This window comes from Lathamus discolor, chromosome 1 (genome assembly GCF_037157495.1).
Source record: "Lathamus discolor isolate bLatDis1 chromosome 1, bLatDis1.hap1, whole genome shotgun sequence".
NCBI classification, from domain to species: domain Eukaryota; kingdom Metazoa; phylum Chordata; class Aves; order Psittaciformes; family Psittacidae; genus Lathamus; species Lathamus discolor.
The window spans coordinates 159,742,222-159,769,614 of NC_088884.1; the positions used below are offsets into that span (position 1 = coordinate 159,742,222).

The following is a 27,393-nucleotide window of genomic DNA, read 5'->3' on the forward strand; positions in this document are numbered from 1 at the left end:
TGGAAAGGCTCTCTGTGCTCCCAGCACAAGAGAAGGTGCCTTGCTGGTGAGCAGAGCTTGGTTTTATAAGGTCCTTTTGCCTTAAAGGCTGGTCAGAGGTAAGATGATGTAATTGTTTTATGGCCATGTTCAAACATTAACATAAAACTGGGCAATGGTCAGTGATAAATTGTTGTACATTTGACGGACCTCGATTTACAACGTGGGGGGCAGGGAAAAACCCATGAGCCCATTTTATGGAGGCAGCAACGTGGCATCCATAAACATATGGGGAATAAAGTGTTCAAAGAGATTGATTATCAGAGGAACAAGGCAGATCATCCATCAGCTGGCAGCCTGGAAGCACACCTCTGGAAGGGGAGAAAGTGATGGAAGATTAGGGTTATGGCTCCAGGGGGTTCCTATTCACTGATAGGCTGGGTCTTCAGCACTGGCATGAGGAGTAGTGGCTGTACACTGGCTTGCTCACTCCTTCACGTGCCTCGTGGTCCCCTGTAGCAGTGGGGTTTGGTGTAACCCATATGTAGCAGTAGCCACAAAGTCACCATTACAATCAGAGAATCATAGAATGGTTTGGGTTGGAAAGGACCTTAAGATCATCCAGTTCCAACCCCCTGCCATGGGCAGGGACACCTCACACTAGATCATGTTGGCCAAGACTCCATCCAACCTGGCCTTGAACACTGCCAGGGATGGAGCATTTACCACTCATCATCGTCTCTTAAGGGACAAACACAACACAAAACCAAATCCTGGGCTTCACCTGGTCCATCCTGAAGACTGCAGTTTGATTCAGACTCCATCACTAACGGCCTTGCCTCAAAGAAAGGGGTTTCGTGTGGATTAGATGGACTGGTGCCGTTAGTGACCTACTGAGGCTATTGCCAGGAACCACCACTATAACCCCTCTTCCCTCTCCTTTCCCCACAGGACCCACAGTTGGTCATGTACAGAAGGAGCATTCTGGCCCTCAGAGCCATGTTTCTGCCAAAGGCATCAAAGCAGGGCCAGCAGCAGCCTCCAAGGTGAGCATCATCACTCCTTTCTCCAACGCAGGGCTCAGAGCTGGGCTCCTCTCCAGTGTGGTCCCCTTGGCTGAGCATCCTGGGTTGCTGCACAACTTCTGAGCATCCATTCTCTGGGTCTGGACCCCCAGGCTGTGTTTCTTGCTCCCATCTCATCCTCTGCTCCAATGAATTCTTCCTCCCTCCCGAAGTCACCAGCTCAGGGATTTCCCCCCTTTTCACTCACATTCCTTCTCTTGGCAACTCTTCCATTCTACCTTCTCACAGCACCTTTGGTCTTTTGAAATCATGGATAAAGGCAAAACCCCCTCTGTTTCCTTCCAGTTCGGAGGTGCTGTCAGAGCCCTCTGCAGCCACACATCCTGCTGCTGCAGGCTCAGCCCAGGGCTGCTGCCACCTCATCTCTCTGTGCTGCACAGTGATGCTTCCTGGGCTTCACTCAGCCTCACTTTCTGGTTAATTAGTACAGGCAGTGTCAGCCTGATGAGGCAGGAGAGGGAAAACCTCTGCTGGAGGGTATCCATAGGGAACATCACCCCTCCGCACCATGGAGGGGGCCAGGCAGGCTCGGAGGCACACATGGAGGGTGGGTTGTTTCAGCAGTTTCCCAAACATCCCTTTTATCCCTCATGTTCCAACAGGAATGACATCACCTTGGGAACTGCATGACATGTTTTCCCTGTGCTGGGTGAATGGCCTGGGGTCATGTGGGGCCACACACCCCTTTTCAGCGTCTTCTTCATAGGGCTAGAGGTGACTGACCTCTAAGGCTGGGTCCCGGCACCTTATGGAGCTGGCAGCTCCCTGCTCCTCACCGTGTCCTCCGGCCATGAGCCTTTTGGAAGCACACGTGTGCCTCCCAAGCATTCCTGCCCTGGACCTCTCGCTGCTTCTCCAGGCAGTTCAGGTCCCCTCTCTTCACATGATGGACAACGAGGTTCAGACTTGAAACAACACCTGAATATTGATCCATCACCTTAAGCTCATCCAGTTCCAGCCCCCTGCCATGGGCAGGGACACCTCACACTAAACCATCTCACCCAAGGCTCTGTTCAACCTAACCTTGAACACTGCCAGGGATGGAGCACTCACAACTTCCCTGGGAAACCCATTCCAGTGCTTCACCACCCTCAAAGAATTTCTTCCTTATATCCAATCTAAACTTCCCCTGTTGAAGTTTGAACCCATTACCCCTTGTCCTATCACTACAGTCCCTAATGAAGAGTCCATCCCCAGCATCCCTATAGGCCACCTTCAGATACTGGAAGGCTGCTCTGAGGTCTCCATGCAGCTTCTCTTCTCCAGGCTGAACAGCCCCCCTCACATCTGAGATCAAATCTGCTTTCTGCAGGTATCCTCTTCTACTTACAGATATGACATACCTATGTTCCCAGCTTTGGTGTGTTGGATAAATGTGGACTATGGATTACTGCTGGTGAATTTAGAAATACAATCAACTGATTTTTGATCAATGATCGAAGATAAATCCTCTTTGGTTTGTCTGTTCTGTCGGACTCATGTTCTTTTATATCCCCCAGTAAAGAATTGCAGAAGTTCTTAGAAGAAGCCCTGGCAGAATGAAATTTGGCCAAGGTAATGATTATCTAGGCAGGCCTGATGAGCAAACAGCAGGTGAGACAACCTTAATCTCAACATCAAAGTTCAGAATACTTGTACATCTCCCGACCAGGATCTCTTCAAACATGACATCAGTTTATCTTTCTAGGAAGAAGAACATGTGCCTGATTTGCATTAACACGAGGCCATGTTAATTGACCATTAGGTTAAAACCAAATACCTACCCCAAAACATGGACCTGGTTTGTAGAAAGAGAAAAGAGGAAGGTCCTGCGGGAAGCCAGCAGGTACTTTTGTGCTTAAGTTGCTTGGGAAATAAAGTGTAGATCATTCTGCTTTGAATGCTTTACATCCCAAGGTGATCAATCAGGGAAATGCTGGTTGGGAGGGCCCTCTGAATGCCTTTGGTTCAACCTCTGGCTCAAAGCAAGAGCATCACCAACACCAAGTCAGCTCAGCCATGGCTTTGTCCATATCTCAAACCCCACCTCCTCTACCTCTCTGGGTACCCATCCTGGGGCTGTACCCCACCTCTTGAAGGAGATGCTCAATCCAAACCTCCCAAAGTGCACTCGTGTTATTACATCTGCCATTATCAAGAAGTGTTTGGCCCCATCACCTGTGCAGCCACTCATGGAGCAGCTGGAGGCTGTTATCACCTTCCCTCAACCCTACCTGGTCCTGGCTCCCACTTTCACTCAGTGTTTGCCAGCGCACTGGGAAACCACCCTCCTGCAAGCACTGCTTCCTGACGACTTGGGTGTTGTGCTGGGGAACAGGATTTTGAGTCTCAGGGCTCCTGCAGCAAAAATCCTCCTCTGCATCCTCCAGGTTGAAGTAGAACTCTTATGTTCTGAACTATGAAAAGGACTTGGCCCATCCCTGGCAGTGTTCAAAGCCAGGTTGGACGGGGCTTGAACAACCTGGTCTAGTGGAAGGTGTTCCACCAGTGACTTCCCAGACTTTGTGAAGCCTTTGATTTCATGTTAGTGCTTTGGGAAGCTGAGGCAGGGCTCTACACTAGGATATTCTTAGCCCAAATGTGACAGGCTACAAGCCAGGGCTCTTGCTGACTCAGTCATGGATTTCCCTAATACAGATCCAGCTGAACACCCCAGAACCCCTATCCAGTTATTCTAAGAGCTTGGTCGCATGCTTGCAAATCACAGATCCTTAGGTGCACTTCCTTCTGTCTAAATCCGTATTACAGCCTGGTTCATTCCTATTTCTGCTGTACTTGTATCTGGGAACTTGGTCTCCTGCCCAGGGTTTACATCTTTGGTCAGATAATTTTTAGCCTTGAGGAACAAAGGTTTCTTCAGCAGGCCAAATGATGGCATTGCTTGGAAAGGTTGGATGGGATGGGGAAAGATGATGCTGATGCTGCGATTCCCCTAATCCTCTTGGTTTAACCATGTTTTCACTGTGCTGCATCACCAAGACAGCACTGAGATGAAATTCAGCACCTTTCCCATTTTATTTCTCTGTTTCAAATGGCCATCACAGTCTCCTGGCTGCCTCCAAGCTGTAACTTCCAAGCCGCAGACATGGAAGCGCCAGTTCATGTTGGCTTAGATTAGATATTCCATTATCAAAGCCTTGATAAGAGTGCCAAAAGCAGCCGCTTGTACAGAGAGCTGCTGCTTGATAAAGCTGTCCATGAATGCCGAAATCCAGCAAAGGAATCAGCCCTTGTCATCTGACTACAAAGGTCTGAAAAGGAGCAAAGGCTTAGTACTGCTTCTCCAACAGCAAGGCAATGGTTTTACTGATAGCATGAGACCTATCACTGCCTTAGCTTTGCTTACCGATGATCATGTGGGGAGCAGAGCCTGCAGAAGAGCCACCCTTTACTGATGGGGTCTTGTCCTATTGCAGGAATAAAGCTGCTGGTTGTGCCATGTTCTTGCCTCAAACACATTACCTCTGTTACTTCTTTCTGGGCACATGGAGCCTTGCCCATATCCTAAGAGGTGCTGTGCTCTCCTTGCATCTTTGGTGGGATGATGTCTTCCATGCTACTGTCCAGCTTCTGGAGCTGGAAACGGTGCTTATTGCTCATGGAATGAGGTTGAGCCAAGGCAGGGAAACAAATGGAGCCATTTTCAGTTAATGTTCTTGAATAAAGGGAGGTTTGGAAGAGCCCCACAAAGCACAGCATTGAACATTTAACCAATGCGAAAGGGTTTCATCCCACCCCAACACATGGCTGCAGTGCAGATGTCTCCACCTGATCCAGGTGCATGGATATGCAGTGGGGATACATAAACCTTCAAGTGACCAAGTGTACACTTGCATGATGGGATGCAAAGAGCAGCAGCCTCCAAGAGGCCAGATGAACTCAAGTCCTGGCTGTCACCTCTCCAGCTGGCCCGTGCTCTCCCCAGTCTTCATTTATCAATCACAGCAGCTCACTTAATAACTGCTAACAGTAGATTGTAGCTAATTAGTCAAGGAGAGCTTCTTAAACCCATGCAGACATGAGGAGGAGCCTGTGCGTCTGCGTGCCCTGCTGTTTGTACGTGAGTCCTGATGCACAACCCATCTCACCACACACAAGCACTGTACCGATGTCTTGTTCCCTGAAATGGCTCTTCATAAACGTAATATCACTGTCAAAGCAGTTGACTTGGTGTGCCAGACCCATGATACCCAGTGGAGCCTCAGGGGTGATCATCACTCTTCTATGTTCACCACTCCAGACTGAATGTGAGGATGCTCTGTGCCATAGACCACTGTTCCTCTCTCTTTGAGCCAAATACACAACCACAGTTTACATGCAAACATAAGGGAATGTCCAAACAAAACCCCCAAGAGTTTCCCTACCAGATGGTGCTCCTTGGCTGCGGAAGCACAGGAGCAAAGCAGAGGCAGGACACTGCTTTGAGGTTGAATGAGGTCTGAGATTTCAGCAGGTTCATGGCCAGGGGTATGCTCCATGGGAAACAAGCACAGCGCCAGCAAGGCCAGAGCTGTGGACAAAGTCTAGATTGCCACTGTGCATGTCCCACTTGATGCTGCTGCTGGGTTTGCTTTAGTTCAAGCACCTCCCTGAGCACGGGTATCCTTGCTTTCCATATAATGGAGCACATAGACACTGACTGACTTTCCCAAAGTCACCTGGAGAAGGTGATCAAGCGAATGAGCTGTAACTGCTCAGCTTCCACAGCCTCTTCCTTACTGAGTCCCTAATGGGTGGTCACAGAGCCCATATCCTATGGGACTGCACACATTGAGATAAAGTTTATCCCTGACGTTTAATGCAAACTTCGAGGCAGCAGGAGCAGATTGCACAACCTGCTCCAGGCAATAGTCCTCAATGTCCCAACAGAGGAGCCAGCACTGCACTGTCCCATCCTCACGCTCCCTTTCTGCTCTGCCTTTACCAGTGTGTCCTGCACTTTGGTCTCCAAGACCCAAACCACAACAGGGACGTCCTTGAGGTTGTTGTGAAACACCTTGGCGTGAGGAAAGAGCACTGAACCCAGCTGATGTGCTGGCAGCTCCTTGCCCTGCAAAATCACCACAAGCGGAGGCGGAGGAGCGTGTGTGTACATCTGCAGGTGAGAAAAGGCGCTGTCCCACGTAGAACTACCTCAGGTCAGCTGAGACACCGATAACTTAATCCAATCTAGAAAGAGGGGGAAAGAGCCACATTCGCTGTAACCAAAGGGCAGTTGTGTGTGTGCTAATTCGTTTACAGCTGTACATTTCTGCCTTATAGCTCCTTGACATGAGGCTCAGACAAATGATTCTGGGTGTATGTTTGCCTGTGCAGATGCAGGCATCCTTAGCCCCCTTCCTGCTATAGATCTCTGAACCTCACTTACGTGTGGGTCTGCCTCTGAGAAAGGCAGAACTGAAATACTTTGATTTCTGGCCAAACCCCTACAGTTTGTCCCTGAAATCTCTGTTTTCACTGTAAAAGTCCATACTTCTGTACATGAGAGGGCAGGAGACGCAGATTTTCTTCAGCAACCCCTTGTGACAAGCTTAGGTATTTTCTCCCAGACAATACAACACACTTCCCACTGGAAGCAGTCTGTACGGGGTGGTAAATGGCATTGCAAAGCCCCAAACATCCCTGTTGCTTACTGGACCTGCCTGGCACTGCTTGGCTCCCTTATAGGTCTGAAAGCTTCTGTTTGTGCATGGTTTTCAGACAACTCGTGGGCAGAGACAGAACAGGGAGATATGAGGAGGTATTTGCGCTGATCAAGCTTACGTGATGCTTTTGTACTAAACTGGGTGCATTCTTGTCCTGGGGTCTTTCCATGTGCCCCTTTCTGAGTTTCTCCATAGAGTCAGGCTCTAGAGACACCCAGGGGATGAGAGACCCTGCTGGAAGGGGGGTGATAGACCCCAGTGAGAAGATAACATAAGCAATCTCTTTCCCACTCCGACAAGCATTGGCTCACCCCGCTCCGCAGGCTGGCTGCCTGCTGCAGGACATTGCCTGGTCCTCCTCTTCCTTGGCTCCCAAATGGGGCTCTTCGGAAAGGGGTTTCCTGGCTGTTGGCTGAAATCCCGGTGGGATGCTGCGCATCCATGGCCGGAAAGCTGGAGGGAGGGAGGGGAGGGAGGGCTGATGGAAGGACAAGATTCCTCCGTGGATGCGAGGCGCTGCCGCCATCTACTGACATAGGGATGCACTGGTGGAGCTGCCAGAGCCTGCGGTCCCCGTGGAATCAGAATCAAATAGGTTGGAAAAGCCCTTTAAGCTCATCCAGTCCAACCACTGCCCAGCACTGCCAAGGCCACCACTGACCCATGGCACTGAGGCCTCATCTCCACGGTGTGTGAACACTTGCAGGGCCGGTGCCTGCAGCCCTGCCCTGGGCAGCCTGTTCCAATGCCGGAGCACCCTCTGGGGCAGGAATTGTTCCCAATATCCAATCTAAACCTGCCCTGGGGCAGCTTGAGGCCGGTTCCTCTTGTCCCATCCCTTGTTCCTTGGGAACAGAGCCCAGCCCCTCCTGGCTCCATCCTCCTGTCAGGCACTTGTAGGGAGCCATCAGGTCCCCCCTGAGCCTTCTCTTCTCCATCTGAACCCCCCCAGGTCCCTCAGCCGTTCCCCATTACACTTGGGCTCCAGGCCCTGCACCAGCTCCGTGCCCTTCTCTGGACCCATCCCTGGGGATGCTGTGTTGGGTGCGTGCAGAGGGAACCCAAACCCAATGCACTGCTTGTGCCAGAGGGGGCCATTGCTAGAGAGGAGAGAAGGCTGCTCAGCAAACACGGAGCTGAGTGTTTCAGTGCCCTCCTGTGAGTGCTGCGATGCTCTGGGGGAGACTTGAAATATGGGAGTAAGTAAGTTGTGCAGGAATAAAGGCTTCTCACTGCTGTATGTGCCCTTCTGCTTCCTTGGTCCTTACCATGCCTTTTGTATGGGGAGAGGCTGAGGAAATTCCACCTGGAGGGATGAAAACCGATGCAGTACAACAAAAAGAGTCGGCAAAGTCTGAGAGCAGCCTTAGCTGCGGTTTGCAAATACAGCCGATTCCTGACATGCGAGTCCAAAGAGTCAGAACTGCTCAGGAAGAGGCAAGGTCCAAAGTGGAAGTGCAAATCCCAGCAGGAATATGGAGGCATTGAGTAAGACCAGGTTAATTAAAGGCTATTACATTTTCCAGCTCTGGATCTGTTGCTGCAGTGGATGAGCCCTGACAGGCTGGTGTGCAGCAGCAGCACAGGGCCTCTATTCCCCTCCTTCCTTTTACAGATCCAGATAATATTAAAGCAACAGCCCTTTAAACTCGAATGCATGGAAACTGCAGGGCTAAACATGGGAAAAGCCCTCCCAGTGAATAGCGCTGTCATCCCAGTACATGTCCTACGTGCTCCCCCGGTGTTCTACACTCACCCACAGCTGCCACATAAGCAATCCCTAGCATCAAAGCACCAGTCAATGACCTCATTAGCAAGGGCTATCACTGCTGATAGGCCCAGGACATAGATAAAGCTGGGGCAACAGCCCTGCTACCATTTCCTTCTGCCAATGCCAAGCAACAAGTGACCTGATTTAACCCCCTTTCTTATTGCAGGGCTCCCATATGCTACCCCGTAGGGTTCTAATATTAAAGGGTTCCTAAGTTTCATTATAAGCTCTTCACATGAAATAAATACATACATTAGATGATTCAGTGAAGCCGTCTCACACAGGTAATGTACACATTGAAACTGTTAGATGTATGGTAAATGAATACCCAGAGGCATAAAGTCTCATGGTGGTGGGAGTAGGTGGGATGCACCGTGTAACCCTTGTGGAGACAATCAGATGCTCATTGGTGATACTAAATCATTACATTAATAACAAAAGCTATCAGCTTGTGCAGCTTTCCCCATGGATTTGATCCTTGCCTTGTTTGAGCCTAAATTTGAGCTGGGTTCAAAGCCTGCTTTGCCTCTGCATGGGCAGAGACTGCTGCAAGGGAAGAAGATCCTGACTTCACCTTGGCACGCTGTCATGGGAGAGGTTAGAGGAGGCGAAGTGCTGTATCCTGCAGCTTCTAGTATATTTCTAGTCGAGTCTATTCATTTCTATGTAGTATTTTCTTGTATTTCACTGTTTCTTTTCTAGAGATGCTACTTGAAGAGTATTGTGTCAGCTGCTGCTGGAGCACGATGTGGAGCTAAGGCTCCACCCTGGGGACACTGCTCAGTGACCCTGGAGGCTTTTCATGACTCCAAAGATGGATCTGGGGAGGTTTCACCATTGACCTAAACATCATCTGTGAAGAACAAGGTCCAGCTCTGCTGCCTGTGCTTTCTAGTGCCCTGTGAAAGGACTTGGATGCACATCTGGAATGGGAAGGGACCCCCGTTACAGGGGCAGCATCCCACTACATGCCAATGTGCCATGAGGACCTGGTGGCTGTGGGTGCAGAGAGGACCCTGGGGTTACAGCAGGTTTGGGTGGCTCAGGCTTCATCTTTGCAATGTGATGAGAAACACTGAGCACAGAGATCTCCCTGCAATGGGGAGATACAGGCTGGCTGGGAGATAGAATACATAGAAGTATGGGTAAGTAGCTCCATTTCTAGTTTATTTCTTGGAGGTGATCAGAAAATGAGCAAGCTTTTTATATGTTGTGCTTAGAAAAACCAGTTTCCATATTGGTGCCCAGGGAAATGACTGGACCACTCTCTACCAGAGACTTATCTCAAGGCTCCAGTTACTCATGGGAGTAAGAGAAGGATTGTGTGTTGGGTTGGACTTTGATGCTTTGGTAGCCATGTATCCTTCACTGCAGATGTGGGCTTCCTGACCCACATTTGGCTGTTATCAGCCATGCTTTGTACCTCAGCATCTTGCCTTCCTGCACCCTGGGTCCATGCAGTCACCAGTCCTGTGGTCCTTCTCCTTCAAACAGCACTTCTTTATTAAGCTAAAATGTAAGAAAAGGGATACACAGCCCTTCCCTGCAAAGGAGAAGTGAGTTTTTTACACAGCCCTGCGTATGCCCTCTCTTTGTCCCGTGCCTCAGTTTCCCCAGTGGTGGGATAGAGCTGTTATCACATCCCAGCCTCACCATCTCAGCTAAATACAGACTGGTTTTGGTTGGAAGGGACCTCTGGAGGTTTCCCACCCAAACCCTGCTTTAGGCAGGCTCAATCTCAGCTTCAAGCCCAACCTCACGGTTAAATCAGGTGTCTCAGCGCTTCTCCAGCTGAGCTTTGAGCTCTAACGGGGTTACACTGACCACAAGCTCTCCGTGCCCTCTTTGACCACGGCTAAAACCTATCTCCTAACACTGAACCAGCTTTCTCCCCTGCTGCAGCCTGTGCCTCCTGCCCGGCCGCACCAGGAGCAGCTCAGCCCCATCTTTCCCACATATTCCCATTCCCAGGCGCGGTGCAGGAGGCCCGAGGGCGCCGAGGGGAACATTGACCTGTTGCAACGGGGAGAGGATTCCCGTGAGCACAAGTGCGAAGGGTGCCCGGTTACAGGCGCTGGGGCTGAGTTTCTCGGCTGCATTCCTGCCTCTGCGTTGGGGTCAGCCTGCGGCCGTGCCGAGGGGCTGCTGGAGTGTCCGAGGTGGGAATAGCGATGGAGATTCATGGGATCCATGGGGTTAAAGGGGGCTTCTAGCAGCAGCGCCGCAGGCTGCGCGGTGGGATTTGCATGAATCCAGAGGGTTTAGCTCGGCCCTTCCTACACCGAGTTAAATCCCATCTTTAGTTCAACCCCTTTGGCAAAAATCAGCCCCAAACCCCCAAGTTATTCCCTTCCCTTTATTTATCTACTTTTTAAGCTCCGGGTTTTGCAAGTAGCCTGCAGGGGACATGACGTGCTTGCACAGCGACTGCTGCGCCATCAGGGCTTTGCTTAAACCGGGAAGTGTGTCCGGGGGGCATTTTGGGAATGGGGCAGGGAAAGCGGGATGCGGAGGCTCCGTGCAAATCTCAGGCAGCGTCTCCACTGCCTGCAGAACGATGTGTGTCCTCTGCCGGCCCCGGCTACCCCAGCAGCCTGTGGCTTTTGGGGGAGGAGGTGGTTTCCTCCCTGAGGATATCTGTCTGTCCACATGGGAAGTTCTATAGAATCATAGGATGGGTTGGGATGGAAAGGACCACCCAGTTCCACCCCCCTGCCATGGGCAGGGACACCTCACAGCATCCCATAGCTTGGGGTGCGGGACTGTTCCCAGTTAGGGGTGCTCAGGGCCCTGGCAGTGATTGCGGTGTCTCCGCAGCATCACCATGGAGTACATCAGCACACGGGGAGGCGCAGGGACAGTCGACTTCGAGAGGACCCTCTTCTCCGGCTTCGCATCCGATGGGGGCCTCTTCATGCCCAAGCACATCCCCTTGCTGGACCGGGACACCCTGCGGAGGTGGAGCAGCCTCTCCTACCCGGAGCTGGTGAAGGAGCTGTGCTCCCTCTTCATCACTGCTGACCTGGTCCCACGGAGCACACTCAGTGGTGAGCCTCAACCTGCTGCTCGCAGGGATGTGCAGCAGGAGTTTTGGGGTGTTCAGTGCATTGCCCACCTTCGCTCCATCCTCTTCACAGCCACTAGAGGATGGAGCCTGCTGCATCACTCCCTGCTGCTTTCTGTACCCTATTCTCTGGGAAGAGAATTTCCCCTTGCTGGGAATTGCTACCTTTGGAAAAGGTGTCCTCTCTGTGCAAATAGGGATTCTGGTGACTACAACAGTGATAGCTGGTGCGGTGGCCCTGCTTGCTGCTGGGTGCTCCAGACCTGCCCTCCACCAAGGCTTTCTGCTGTTCCACACTCTTATTGAGACTGATTTTTGGTGGTTTTAGCATTTAACAGCCATCACTGCACCAGAGGGCAGCTACAACCTCTGCTGCAACAGCACCTTATGGCAGACCCTGGTTTCCTGTGTTTTATATTGTAACACAGCTTGCTCTGATTGTGTCAGGTATCGGCTGGGGTTACTTGTGTAGCGCTGTCCAACACAGTGAACCTGGACTGGTTTACTCCCAATAGCTGGGAATAAGTTGCTGGGTATCTATCACCTCTCCAGCAACTGAGAGTCTTTAGTTGTGTGTGAATGGTGCAGGAAGGCATGGGTCAGAAAAACGCTCCTCTACCCAATCTAACAGCTCCTTTAACCATCTTCCCTATAGACCTGGTCGACAGGGCCTTCAGCAGGTTCAGACACAAGGATGTCGTCCATGTGTCCAGGCTGAAGGATGGGCTGAACGTTTTGGAGCTCTGGCACGGGGTTACTTACGCATTTAAGGACCTGTCCTTGTCCTGTACAGGGCAGCTTTTACAGTACTTCTTGGAGAAAAGGCAGAAGCACATCACTGTTGTGGTGGGTGAGTATGTCTCTTTGTGTAGGGGAGGTCTTTACCTTCATTGCCATTACCCCATGACCCTTCCCATAGAAGCCCTTTGTAGTGTTGCCTCATAGGTGGCAATGGCAGGGTGGCTGCTCCAGCCAAAAGCATCTGATGGAACATCTCTGCATCTTATTCTTCAAGTGCAGTGGTGCAGGTTTGACTGACATATCAATTCTTTTTGTTCTTCTCGGTTCTCCCTCACTCGAAACAGGGACTTCAGGGGACACCGGGAGCTCAGCCGTTGAGAGCGTGAGAGGACAGAAGAACATGGACATCTTTGTTCTGCTGCCCAAGGGGTTGTGCACACAGATACAAGAGCTGCAGATGACCACCGTCATTGAAGACAACATCCACATCTTTGCTGGTTGGTGTTGCTGTTGGACTGCCCGGTTTATGGCTCTTCTGTGTCAAAACCATGACTCTAGAAGTCTCAGGGAGTTGCAGCTTTAGTAGCTGCAGCCATCCAAGTCATTGCCACCGTGGTCACTATGCCCAGACATCTGGCTAACAGGAGCCTATAGCACATATCCTCAGTTCGATCACCAAGTGGTTCAAGGCTTCCTTTTCTCCTGGCCATAGATCCGAGCTGCTTCCGTGCAGGTGATTGGTGTTTAGCTGCACTGAATTAGGACCATTTCTTGGTACTAAAAGGATTGAAGGTCACCCCTTCTCCCATCCGCTCATCTTCATGGTGGCTCATCCCTTACCACTGTGCTGTCCCCATGGTTAGGAATTACCTCTGGGCTCTTTGCTGTCCCATGGATGCCTCTGCTCAGCCAGGTCTCACCTTATCATCTCATAGGGGATGCAGGTATTTGCCTTCTTGGCTAGGACATACTTGGGATAAGCAAGAGCCTAGAGTTCAATGTCTGCAGAAACCATGCAGCATCCACACAGTGGATGGCTCAGCCGCTGGCTCCCAAGGCGGGTGGGCATCTCAGGACATCCTTAGCTGCAGCACACTCCAGGGCTTGAGGCTGACCCCATTTCTGAGCAGAAACACCTTGTGCCTGATGCACTGATGTTGGCAGATCTAATCTTCCCTTTCTCCCTTTGCCAGCTCATGGGAACAGCGATGAAATTGATGTGCCCATCAAGGAACTGTTCGCCGATGTTGATTTTGCCAGAAAATACAATCTGATGAGCTTGAATTCAGTCAATTGGTCCAGGATCATGGTGCAGATTGCTCACCACTTCTATGCTTACTTCCAATGCGCCCCATCCCTGGATACCACCCCGCTGCCAGTGGTGGAAATTGTTGTGCCAACAGGAGGAGGAGGAAATATCACAGGTAAAGGGGGAAAAAGATAGGGTAGATAAGGAAGAGAGTGCTTGACCTATGGACTAAAAGCACATTGCAGATGCTGTGTGTTGCTGTTTATTGAAACACCCACTCTCTGGTAGGGTTTCTTCAGCACCACTTCTGTTTTATTACTCATGGATGGTTATTAGTCATGCAGGGGTCACTGAGGATTTGGAAGGTGCAGAAAAAGCCACACCACCCTTTGATGACTGTAGCCATCTTGAAGATGGGCACATTGGAAAAGGACAGAATGTGTCTGATCCAGAAAAGAGGGAAAATACTGTAGCTCTGCTCTGTGTAGGGTCCTGCCTAGTCCTGCTCTGGTTTGCATAGAGTACAGTCAAGAGGACCACTCTTTATTGCATAATCTGACCTTCTAAATGTGAGTCCTTGATTACCTCAATCCCAAAATCATAGAATCACAGAATGGTTTGGGTTGGAAAGGACCTTAAGATCAGTCAGTTCCAACCCTCCTGCCATGGGCAGGGACACCTCACGCTAGAAAATAGACCTACAAGTGTCTTATGAGAGCAATAAAGTATTTGATGCACCCAAGTGCATTCACTGCGCTTCCAGGCTGCCCATCAGAGGCACCATTAATAAGCTGCAAGAGCCCAAAAGCTTCATCTCTCTTGTTTGAACAGCAACTCCCTGACCTCTCAGTCCTCTTTCCATCCACTTTCAAAGGTGGAGATGCCCAAGGGTCAGTGTTCAATGGCAGGTGAAGCATTGCACCCCTGGGCTTTATAATCTGGTGCTCTACCAAAACATTAAAAACAGATATCTCAGAGTCATAGAATCATAGAATGGTTTGGGTTGGAAAGGACCTTAAGATCATCCAGTTCCAACCCCCCTGCCATGGACAGGGACACCTCACACTAAACCATCCCACCCAAGGCTTCATCCAGCCTGGCCTTGAACACTGCCAGGGATGGAGCACTCACAACCTCCCTGGGCAACCGATTTCAGAGTCATAGAATCATAGAATGGTTTGGGTTGGAAAGGACCTTAAGATCATCCAGTTCCAACCCCCTGCACTAGGGAATGCCATTTGCATTTGCTTGTGAGCTATATGCTCAATGAACCTGTACAATAATTTCTTTGCTAAATCTCCTTTGAATGTTTCTTCATCAAGTGTTTGTTTTCACTTCTTTTTCCCCAAGCTGGATGTATTGCCCAGAAAATGGGTCTCCCAGTTCGCCTTGTTGCTGTGGTGAACAGCAATGACATCATTCACAGGACTGTCCAACATGGAGATTTCTCACTGTCAGAGAGCGTGAAGCCTACCTTAGCATCAGCCATGGATATTCAGGTATGGAATGAACTGGCCAAAATGGAAAGATACCCAAGATGATATGTGTTTCCCCTTGTACTCTGTTCTACCTGGTTTATGAGAGCAGAATTCTGCCACTGGCAGTGCCTCTCAGTGATGCATGAAGAGGTGTGACTCGTATGAGCATTTATGCTGCGGACTGCTGAGCTGAGATTGATCAAACGCCTTCTTCCTCACTTCTTGATGCTTGCCTTTGTAGTCTTCATTCTGGAATGCTGGTTCTGGGGTTTCATTGGTGCAAGGTTAGCAAGAGAGGGATGTTCCTCAAAATGTAGCACTTGGAAAGCTGTAAATCCCATTATGTCTCAAGGGCTTTGTTGATGCTTTTGAAAGGAAGAGACCAGGAAGAAGGTAAGGAAGCCCAGAAGTGCCTCCTCTATGGCCATGTGCAGCTTGCTCAGAGCAAAACAAGTCTGAGCAGGCAGGCAAAGGCCTCAGAAATGAAAAGTCATGGAGGTACAGAAACCAAACACCTGGAAGCGAATACCTCCCTTTTCATACCTACCCTGTGATCCACAGGGATTGGATCTGCTTCCAAACAAGTGATCAAAGTGTGGAAGACTTGGTGGTATATCACTGTGGCCTTAAGCTACCTGGATTTTCCAAGAGCTGCTCAAACAACCTGGGAGGACCTGGGAGCCGGGAGGAACTGCCATGCTTTGCAGTCAATAAGTCGTTACGCCCCTATCACCAGGCTGCTGTAGTCTGCAGCTTGACTTTCCTCCTGAGGCAAGGATTTATGGAGCTCTTCAAAGCTCAAAGGGTAGCTGGGCTCCTCTCGACCATGTCCCTGAGGCACTAACCATATGCCAGACTTTGGGATCATGAGGGAAGGCAGCTGAGTGGGGTGATGCCCAGAGATTCCTGAGGAGCTGGATGGGTGGACCAGTCTGCACATCGCTCTCCACCCATTATGGTTCAGCTCCCACCTGAAGCATCCATGCAAATATTTCCACAGTTCAACAGTTCATTCATGCTGGAATTCAGGACATTTCTAGCTGGGACCTGTTCAAAGCAGGGTCAGGCCTGAGGTCAGACTGGATTGCTCAGGGCTTTGGCCAGTTGGGTGTTGGAAACCTTCAAGGATGGAGAGTGCACAACCTCTTTAGGTTGTCTCTTCTGCAGACTAAGCTAAAGCAGAGAAAACTTTCCAATTAGACCCTAGCTGAAGAGTTGAAGGTGAAGCAGAAAGTCCAGTGTGAATGAGCCTTGTAAGGAGCTATCCCGGGAGAATCAGAGCGGATGCTGTTTCTTTGCGTTACTTAAAGCTAACCAAGGGCTATTCTCTGGCCTCGAGGTCAGGAAGCACCACACAGCTTACATGTACATGCCAAAACATTCCTTGGGAACAGTCCCCACCATGACCTGCCCTCCAGACTGGGCCCCTAGGCAACTCCAGAGGCATAGGACAAAGTCAGCCAGAGAGCTGGTTAATAACTTAAATGGCAAGGCCAATGCTTGTACCAGTTCAAGTTACTGGTGTCTATGTCTATGTGATGCTCTGCAGTGGAAACCATAAGGCTGGTATGAATGGAGGTGAAAGGGACACGTCTGGATGTGGGAGCAGCAGAAGGAAGGATGGGAGGAAGGGTGTCAGGAGGGTGCTGGAGGCACCTCCAGTAGCAGTTCATTGGAGTCCAAGCACTCTGACACGTAGCTTCTCAGGACAGCCTAAACCAGGGGACAGCCTAAAGCAGAGGGCTCAGCCAGACTAGACTGAAGATTACAGGCTGGAGGCTCTGGGAGATGATGATGGGAAGATGAAGAACAGGACTGGGGCCATAAGCCATTCAGATAAGGACACGAAAGGCTGAGTAAGTCCTGATGACTCACTAGGGTAGGTCAGGATGAAGAGACAAAAGGTCATAGGCATTGCCAGATGCTAAGAGGTGTGAAGAACTGAACCAAGACCAATGCTTGGACCCAGGAGATGTGATGAGGACTTGGTATTGGTACCCCTTGTCCTGTCTATCCTTACAAGGTATCCTGTCCAAGGTGAACATTCACCTGGGTGAATGCGTTCTTACATGCGTGTGAGCATGTAAGAATGAGACAGTGAGCAGTGAATTGGGACCCTCTTGTATGGTCTTGCACCGAGTTTTGTTGCAGTGTTGCAACACCCATTGCTCCATACAGGCCAGTCAGGCCCTATATGTGCCTCTTGTGTTCATAAAGATCATGGGTCAGCCCTGCAGGGAGTTGGGTGCCTCATTAAGTCACACGGGAGCTGCAGCATTGAGTAAACAGCTGGATATTTCGGGTTCCCAAATACAGAGCGTGTTATTAGACTGCGTTCCTCAAGGTGATTGCACTGATGTGGTCACTCCTTTGATTTATCAGTAGTCCCTTTATTAGTTTTATTCTTAATCTGATGGTCACTGCCAGACTACTCTGACAGGTCAGAGGTCTGAAAGACATTGTGTTCCCAAAGACTTGTCTTGGGATATAAGAGTGCAGGGGGAAAGACACAAAGCCCACCCCAGCTTCCACCAAGACAAATGCATCAGCAGGACCTCAACCCTCATTAGACATCAGAGAATCCACACGAGCGCTCTCCCATTGAGACAAACGCTTGGATTTCCACTGCTCACCTCTTGCCTTGTTGCCCCAGGAGCCTTACAACATGGAGAGGGTCCTCTGGCTGCTCTCAGGCTCCGACAGCCGCCTGATAAAAACGCTGATGGAGCAATTCATCGCATCGAAAAGCCTTAAGCTGCCGGAGGATTTGCACAGGAAGGTCAGTTCCTCACACACAGAATCACACAGAAGCATTGGGGTTGGAAATGACCCTGGAGATCATCCAGTCCAACCTCTCTGCCAAGGCGGAGAGGGTCACACAGGAACCTGTCCAGGAGGGTTTGGGATGGCTTCAGAGAGGGAGACTGCACACCCCCGCAGGCAGCCTGTTCCAGTGCTCTGATACCCTCAACACAAAGAAGCTCTTCCTCATAGAATCATAGAACAGTTTGGGTTGGAAAGGACCTTAAGATCAGCCAGTTCCGACCCCCCTGCCATGGGCAGGGACACCTCACACTAAACCATCTCACCCAAGGCTCTGTCCAACCTGGCCTTGAACACTGCCAGGGATGGAGCATTCACAACTTCCCTGGGCAACCCATTCCAGTGCCTCACCACCCTAACAGGAAAGAACTTCCTCCTTATATCCAATCTAAACTTCCCCTGTTTAAGTTTTAACCCGTTACCCCTTGTCCTGTCACTACAGTCCCTGACGAAGAGTCCCTCCCCAGCATCCCTATAGGCCCCCTTCAGATACTGGAAGGCTGCTATGAGGTCTCCACGCAGCCTTCTCTTCTCCAGGCTGAACAGCCCCAACTTCCTCAGCCTGTCTTCATACAGGAGGTGCTCCAGTCCCCTGATCATCCTCGTGGCCTCCTCTGGACTTGTTCCAACAGTTCCATGTCCTTTTTATGTTGAGGACACCAGAACTGCACACAATGCTCCAGGTGAGGTCTCCCAAGAGCAGAGTAGAGGGGCAGGATCACCTCCTTCGACCTGCTGGTCCACCTCATGTTGAAGTCGAACTTGTGTTTTGGTTTATGGCCATTGCTCCTCATCCTGTCATTGGGCACCACTGGAAAGAGTCTGGCACCATCCTCTTGACACCCACCTTTGAGCTATTGATCTGCATTGATGGGATCTCCTCTCAGTCTGCTCTTCTCTAGACTAAAAACTCTAGATGCACGCAGCACTCTATGTGTGTGTATGAGACTCACTGCCACCACTTGTTCTCAACTCATTTTTGGATTAAAAAATAGCAGAGAGTTTCCAACCCAAAATTTAAGTGTGAGACCAGAGCAGAAGTTTTCTATCTATGTACGTGCATGGAGGTGTTAAAAACCCATTTATTTGTATTTTTCAAAAGAAAAACATCTTTCCTCTTTGAAAAACTAATTAGAAAGACCTACAATTATGTAAGTAAGAAAGATATGAAACCTCCCTGTCCTTGGCCACTGCAGTGCCAGCACTAAGGCATCATGCATCAGGAGCCAGCACAAACTGAGTGCGGTGTTTGGGAGTGGGCCTGTGTAATGGTTTAAGTGATGGGTTTGGTGCTGCAATTCAGCCTCGGTGTTATAGCACAAGGGAGCACAAACAGAAAGCAGACTTAGAGGTGAAAACCAAGCATTTAAATTGGGAGGCTTTTGGGCCAGATGCAGAGCTCTGCCTCTTCCCATCCAACACACATTGTTCACCCTGAGCATCCTTTGCCCGGTGCCCACTCCTGCTTGTGCAGCAGCAAAATAGATGCTAAAAACCTGCACTGTTAAAAGAAATAAGAGCCTATCAACTGAGGTGGGTTTTACAAACCCTCAGAGGCTCTCTCTGAGCATGTAAACAGAAAGCAGAGCTGAGGAGCTTAGTCCATGCTCTCAACAGCTGCGGGTGGAAAGCCCCTGCTTGCACCCCATCCATGCAGTCATTTCCAACAGTGCCTCATCCCCCAGCTCCAGCAGCAACCCCTTTTCCTTCAGTCCCTGGGGAACCCCACCTCCAGCCCCACTGGGAACACTTGGGATGCTGCTGCCCTGTGCCAACCTCCCCATTTCCCTTGGGTCCACAGCTCTCTGAGACCTTGCGCTCATGCTCAGCCTCAGATGAGGACATCGTGCGAGCCATGCGGCGCTGCTGGGAGGAGAATCAGTACCTGCTGTGTCCTCACTCTGCTGTGGCTGCTCACTATCACTACTCACACCCAGACAGGTAAGAACAGCAGTGATTGGGAGCACTGGGAGCAGAAGCACCGCTTGCTCCTGCAGCTTCTCCAGCTCAGGACTCATTCACATCAATCATTTTCTTGCTTTCTTTTCCCTTTCAGCACACCCCGGTGTTGCTTAGCTCCAGCCTCCACAGTCAAATTCCAGGATGCCCTGCTCCGAGCCGGCCTGGTTCCCCAGATCCCCCCTGAAATCACTGCCTTAACAACGATGGAGACCAGGTCTACCTCCCTGCAGCGGGGACAGGACTGGACACAGGCTCTCAGGGAGCAGATTGAAGCTGCAGCAAAGCGGTGGGAGGCACAGAGCAGTCGGTTGGGATCCCCAGGACAGCAGGAGATCACCAGGCAGGGGGTCACACAGGCCTGAGATACCAGGGCAAGGCCAATGGGCTCATTTTCCATTCCCAGGAGAGCCATGTTTTATACTGAGTGGAGCCCACTCTCTATGCAAGGAATTATTAGCAAGGACACAATTATTGGCTTATATAGACTATTTCATAACATTTTCAGTAGAGCTCTGCAGTTGTATCCCCTTTTTCCTAGTAATTCATAAAAACTGATCGAAACTGAATAAACTCACCTATTCCATCATTACTAGCTACTACAGAAAGCTTCTTCAGCGCTGCCTGCAATTGACAGCTTCTTGAACATTATCCAGTGATCCCATCCGTGCTGGGATATTCAAGCCCACCAATCCCAGCAACAGCAGGGATGCTCAATGGGAAATGCATGCAGAATTGGAGTGGATCTGGTTTATCCATCCCTGTAATTTAAGTAGTGGCAGGAATCATTCCCAGGCATCAATACTTGCTCAGTCTTAAATACAAGATGTTTTCCCTGAATGTTATTACATTGTTATTATATTATATATTATATATTATATGTATATTATATATATACGTATATTATATATTAAAGAGCTACTTCTGAGTGCCATACCTCGCAGCTTTTGGTCCTAATCCTGCTGCAGACTCTTCCTGGGCAGTTTCCACTGAAACAAATAGGAAATGGGAAATTCCCCTTATCTTCTGCCTGAAACTGCAGGTCTTTCAGTACCACGTTTGCATCATATACATGCAAGTATATAAATACCTTGTGTGGGAGCTGCCTCCACAAGTCATGCATCTGGCAGGGATCTCTTGTGCCTGAAAAGGGGGGAATTAAAAAAAGGAATAATTACATAGCGGGAAAAAAATCCCCCTTTGCCATCAAATAAAATTCCCCCTTTGACATCAAAGGAAGTCCTGTAATGGGAGGATTAATTTGAAGGTTTAGTGGCATTCAGCAGGGTAAATGTGAGGTGAATCAGCATGGGATGCTGCAGAATGCGTGGGAAGAGTGGGAAGCTTTGCCTGGGCTTCCAGCCACCTTGCTGGCACCTTGGCAGCCTTTTCCTCAGTTCCCCCCAGTGCAGTGTCCCCGCTCCACCTCCTTCCATCCCACCAAAACCCTGCAGGAGAGGAGGGTCCTGTGCCTCCTCCAAGGTGGCTCCATCAGGATTAACAGGGATGATGGAAACAGCTTAGTTGAAAGTGATGCGAAAACCCACAGCACTTGGATGCTGGATGTTTTTAATGCTATCAGCATAGGTTGAGCAGTTGGGAAGAAAATGCTGATGATGTCCGTGGTCTGATGCTTCACAAGGCCATTGTTCACCTCTTTTTAAGAGCCAGACCATGAAGCAAAATACCTTTAAGCAGCAACACAGCCTCATCCTCAGGAAAAACCTCGTCCCAAAGGATAGCTTTGCACTGGGAGCAGTGCAGGAAGTCAGTGGTGATGCCCGTAAGAAATCCCCCTGATCCCATATAACCCCCACCATGGGCCGCCCCTTTGGTTGATACACACGTTATACTCGTTGGACTCAATTACCTTTAATAGCTGCCTCCCCAGACCTTGCGGTTCTTGGTCAGGGATGGCTGCCCAGTTGTAATTTAGCTCTTAATCATAGCTTTAGACACCCTGTGAAGGCGGAGAGGCCTGAAATTGCACCCAGCTCGGCATCCAAGTGAGAGGTTGCAAATCCAGCTTGTTGGCTGGGACCAGAGTAGAAAGGGGTGGTGAGGAGCCAGACCCAGACCCCCTGGCTGGGAAGCACTGGGAAGGATGGGGTAAGGGTGCTGGACCTGCAGCCCACCAGAGCCCTGGTGTGTTTTGCAAGCAGAAAGCATAGTGAATGCCTCCCACTCTCCCATCCCAGTGCCCTGAAGCAGTAGGATGGGTAAAGGGTCCAGACTTACTGCAGATGATGCCCATATGAAGTGAAAAGGGGTTTAACTCTCAGCTATCCTTAAGGAGTGAACGTGCTGCTTCTCCAAACCAGATGTTCTCTGGGCAGGACGCTACAAAAGCTCTCTCTGTGATTACTGGGGCAGAAGAACAGCAGGAAAAGCCTGTTCCCTGCCTGGAGCGGAGGCAGAGGGAGCACAGACAGGCTCGGCTTGCAGGGCGGCCGTGCTCCCGCAGAGGGCAATGCACGGCCACACGTGGCAGCCTGGGTGCTCCGGGATGAGCATGGGAATGGTTCACCCAGCTCCAACCCCTGCCATGGGCAGGGACCCCTTCCACTGGAGCAGCTTGCTCCAAGCCCCTGTGTCCAACCTGGCCTTGAGCACTGCCAGGGATGGGGCAGCCACAGCTTCTCTGGGCACCCTGTGCCAGCGCCTCAGCACCCTCCCAGGGAAGAGCTTCTGCCTAAGAGCTCATCTCAGTCTCCCCTCGGGCAGGTTAAAGCCATTCCCCTTGGCCTGTCCCTGCATCCCTTGTCCAAAGCCCCTCTCCAGGTTTCCTGCAGCCCCTTTAGGCACTGAAGCTGCTCTAAGGTCTCCCCAGAGACTTCTCCAGGCTGAACAACTCCAGCCCTCCCAGTCTGTCTCCAGAGCAGAGCTGCCCCAGCCCTTTGAGCATTGTCTCAGCCTCCTCCAGTCTCACTTCAGCAGCTCCACATCTGTCTTATGTTGCAGGCCTGAGGTGCTCAGGGCTCTTCTTGCTGCTCCTCAGGTCTCCAGCTGAGACTGAAACTGCTTTGTCTGATGGAAAGATGGAAAACACGGAAGGGAAAGTCGTGCAGAAAGGCGGTACCTCCTCACCTGGCACTTTGATGGGTGGCTGCGGGCCCTGTCAGCTTGATGTGCTCCTAATGTGCTGCTAATGATGTGTTAGCCCTGCACCTTCCAGAGCTGATCACAAACCTGGGACAGACTTGTGGAATAATTCATCTCATACACCCCTGCTTAGGCTTTTCTCCAGCAAAAAGTCCGATTTCAGGGCATTCACCCCAGGCAGATCCAACCCACATGGTCCAGGAGACAGTGATGCCCATGAGCCAGTGACCACTTTCCAGCATTGCAGCCCTTGGAGACATCAGCAGCAGAACCTTGATGTGGTTCATCACCCCAACAATTAATAGTGCCATTAAGAGTGCTATTAATTAAAGGGGGACATGGCTGGCTGGCTGCAGCACTGGCTGAGCTAAAATCCAGAGGGATATAGAAATCCCCAGTCCTATGGATGAGGATGCTATTTCCCATGAGCAGAACAGTCCAGCCTTCCCCCATGCTTTGCCATGACGTCCATCCCCAGCTTCCAGCTTCCACCCACCCCAGACCTCCAACCTAAAGAGCTGATTTGGAAGCATTTACTCCACTGACCAAGGTGTCATGTCCTGCTCCAGCCTTGCCTTTATAGGAAGGAGGAGAAGCCCGTAACATGGTGAATTATAAGCCAATGCTTTAAAACAGTGTTTTAAACAGGAGCTTTGGGAGTTGAATTATTATTTATAATGCCCTGGGGGCACTGTGTAATTTATGGACAGGTATGAAGACAAGTAGGCGCTCAGACGTGGGGATGAGCCCAGTGTAAATGCCGAGATAGAAAGATAGATGGATAGATGAAGATAAGCTTCTTGGCCAGGAAAACTGGAGATTGAAAAGCCTGCTCTTATAGACCTCTGCTCTCCTAGGGTAATACCTGCTACCCCAATGCTCTTGCTCCGTATAAAGTCATCTTAAATCTGGTGTAAATCATCTGTTTACTCTTTTTTCTTTAAATTAATTTATCCCAAGTGCAAGGAAAAAAGCCCAGGACTTGCTTTGTTGTTGCAATTTGCTGCTGGGCACTCCTATGTGTGCTAATGATAAGTATTAATTAAATAGCTTGCTGTTGTCTTTTAAATGCAGTTCTTTCAGGCTGTAATTAAACACAGACACCCAGCCCTTTCTGTCTGCATAGAAAGAGGCAGGCAGGCAGGCCTCCGGAGCTCTGCACTCCTTTCCTTGTAACAGGAGAGAAGTGGAAAATGAAGCAAAACCAGTTTCCATTGGAAACTCACCTCTCTGTGCATGTCCTTCCCGGGGAAAGCAACCAGCTCAAGGAAATTAAAGGAATGCGACTCCCAAGATCCCAGCCCTGCAATCAAAGTAAGTTTATATGCCCTTAAGTCCTTCCAGCTTCATACATTTGAAAGGCAGAGGAGATCATTTTGTTTGATCTCCCGTGCGACACAGGCTGTTGAACATCACTTTGCCGTGTTCATCGAGCCCAGTAACTTGTTGGCTTATGAACACGTCAGTCTGAAGATCTGGAGATAGGAGTCCATCCCTCTCACTTGCTTCCTGGCATCCTCAGTTTTTCTCACCCTTGCTGTGAAAAAACATACATTGCTGTAAATCCCCATCCCCATGCTGCTCCTGTGGTCAATAGCAATATCCCAGTGTAGGATGCGCTTCCTACAGGGTAGACCTGAGCTCCCACCACCCTTGCTGCCCTCTCTTCTCTCTGATTTCAAATAAAACCTCAGCACTAAAGCCCCCTATGCAAATAAAGAAGTCAGATGCTCATGTGATGGAAAACACCCCCAAATGAAATTTATTACATGCCTGCAATGCTGAATGACACCTATACGCACTATTATTCCTGTTCTCAAAGGCAACAGGGTTTCACTTATCTACAGTGCTCCTTCTAATCAATAAGTACATGAAGAGACACTGGCTAGCTGCTGTACAACTTATAAGAGTGGTAGGTGAAGAGGCAGTTCGTTCTAAGGATGCCCATTTCAGAGCTGGACCATGAGAGACATGTTTCTGTCGCACAATCACTGCAGGGAGCCTGGAGAGCATAAGAGGAGGTGTAGGGGAAGCAGAGCCAGCTCCTGCTGGTCACCCCAAGTCCACACATCAGCCTGTCAAATAGATGGTGACAATGAAGAGCTTCACCATGGCAAAGGCAGCAGGGACCGTGTTGAGTAGCTACACATACGCGTTATTTTGAATGGAAAGATTTAAGGATGCATTTGTGCATTTTATAACCTGAGATCTGTGGAGTACATGGAGTATATATATGGAGAATATAAGACATGCATTGCCTGCCTGCAAGGGGTCCTCAATCTGGGGCAGTGCAGCCCTTAAGGCACCCTGAGTGATGCTTTTCTGCCTTGGAGATCCCTGAGGCTCCGATCAGCTCAAGGCTGGATGTGCCATTGGCTTTTCCTGTCCTCCCAGGCCCACGTCTGGGTCTGTCCTGTGGTTTTGGTGCAGACCAATGGGTACCCACAGGGAATGGGGAACAGGGAAGGGTGTCCTGGATCCTCTGCAGACTCCCTCCCTGCTGAAGGTAGCACAGGGCTGGGAGCATCCTTGGGGCTGTTGATGTTAGCAGCAGCAGAATTAGCTCAGAAGAGGATTTTTCCTGATTATTTGTGGTTTAGAAATGGGGGAGACAAATGAGAAGGGAAAAGGGGGAAATAAAAGGATAAAACAAAGCTTGTATTCAAAAATTAAATATTGAGTTGAAAAGGAATTTGAATTTCTTTGGATTATAAGAAAAAACTTTATTCCACCAAAAATGAGCTGATTTCGAGCAGAAACTTAAAAAAAACTATTTTAAGCTAAAAAAAAGGAGGATATTTTGAAGCCAAATTGAATCATTTTTTGCCCAAATACTTAAAATTGTGTTTGAGCTTTGGGAAAGACATTTAGAAATTTTGGAAATTTTTGAAATCTTTAAAACGCCATAGCTCAAAACCAGTGATATAGGGGAAAGGAGAAGTGCTGCCTTGCTAAGCAAGAAGAGAGCCAGTGGCTGCCCTGCATGGCTCTGTCCTTGTCCTGACACCCCTGCGATCACCCCGAGCACTTTAAGATCATGAGATACTGAGAACAAAGAGTTTCTGTTCTCTTTTTTGCTCTTTAATTTCACACTTTGGGGGCTCCCAAAGCTTTTCAGCATTTTTAGGGCAGGTTAGAAACTGCTTCCTAAAGAAAGCTGCGTGGAAAATCACATACAGTGTGATGTTATCAGATAAACAGCAAAAATAACTATTTCTGGGGAAAAAAGAGGTAATTAATAAGTGATGAGCACAGGAGGACAGTGATTTTGATGCAGTTCTTTGCTATTTTTCTCCTTGCTCTTGCTTTGGGACTTCTTGAGCAGAAAGCAGGGTGGATGTTTGCATCTTTTGCACATGACTGTGATATAACAGTGGGATGCTGCAGGAAAGGGTGGGGAAGGCAGAAGGGGCAGTGTATGCAGACAGCATTCTTTTGGTATCTGACATATGGAATAGAGCAGGACTCGCAGTGCTGGACCAACATGGAAACAGAAGGATGATGCTTTTGCCACTGAAGTTTGCAATCAGAGCTTTAAGCAAAAGAGTAGCTTTTGAGGATGGGTCTTCTCTGTTGCTGACTCTGCATGACCCTGGAGAGCAACAAGGTGGGGTGAACACCAGGGGAACCCTCCCGCAGCCCACCCAGCCCTTGGCATCAGCCTGTGTGCTGCCAATGGGCATCTCCTCTGGTCCAGCACTGTCTGTGGACCAGGCTGCTGCCACCTCCTAACCCCAAGCTTGGACGTCTGCAGATCCAGCTGGTCCTTACCTGCCGAGCAAAGCACCAGCATCCAGCCCCTGGGATCTCCTCGCTTCCGCTCCTGCGGGATGCTTGTGGGGATTAACCAGGCTATGCTCCCTAAACCCATCGCATGCGTTTCAATAGTTTTAATTGTTGCCTTTAAGATAATTACAGGCTGGAGAGAGCGGCCAGGAAGAGCCCTGTGGATTTGCACCGGGGCTTGGGCGCACTGTTGTGTATGGTACACATGGGAGATATGCCTCTTAGCAGTGGCTTTCCTCCTTGTGAGGGCAGTTTTCAGACCACAAGGAGGAAGGACCACAGCACTCCACTCCCCATGGTTGGAACAACTGGAGCAAGCAATCCTCCTGCATCCCACTGGGAGAGCATCCCCTAGCACCCGGCTCAGTAGATACTGACTCTTGCTCATTTAATCCACAGCTCTTTCCTCCTTCCCAAGCCCATTCAGAAGGGAATGTACACCTGAAGCAAGCAGGATGCCAAAACCAGACTCACAGAGAGGCAAGGAGCACCCCTTGTCCAGAAATGAGGCATCAACTTCACCCAGCCCCAGCACTCTCCTTGGCTGTTAGTGAGGTGGACCATAGCTGGGGTTTCTTTAGGATGCTGTGGTTTGTCCTTGTCCATCACTGGCCATTATCCATTGCCAGAGACAACATCCTGTTGATTTTAAAGGGAGATGTCTCAGTCTCTCCTGTAGCCTGGAGTAATTCAGTACTGAATGAGAGGAGC

At 49.9% G+C, this 27,393-nt stretch overlaps 1 protein-coding gene across 4 annotated transcripts; it reads left to right on the forward strand.

Moving 5' to 3' along the window:
• Window positions 1–10,522: 10,522 nt before the first annotated feature.
• On the forward strand, window positions 10,523–20,383 carry THNSL2 (threonine synthase like 2). 4 transcript variants are annotated; one of them, XM_065661721.1, is made up of 9 exons: window positions 10,523–10,639; window positions 11,298–11,527; window positions 12,200–12,394; window positions 12,630–12,782; window positions 13,479–13,709; window positions 14,885–15,033; window positions 17,666–17,791; window positions 19,637–19,776; window positions 19,892–20,383. In XM_065661721.1, the coding sequence occupies exons 2-9, from the start codon at window positions 11,305–11,307 to the stop codon at window positions 20,157–20,159; spliced, it is 1,485 nt and encodes a 494-aa protein (XP_065517793.1). In that variant the 5' UTR covers window positions 10,523–10,639; window positions 11,298–11,304; the 3' UTR covers window positions 20,160–20,383. The 4 variants fall into 4 exon arrangements, with proteins under 4 accessions (XP_065517793.1, XP_065517784.1, XP_065517809.1 ...); XM_065661712.1 differs by lacking the exon at window positions 10,523–10,639 and adding an exon at window positions 10,935–11,095; XM_065661729.1 differs by lacking the exon at window positions 10,523–10,639 and adding an exon at window positions 11,025–11,039.
• The last annotated feature ends 7,010 nt before the right edge of the window (window positions 20,384–27,393 follow it).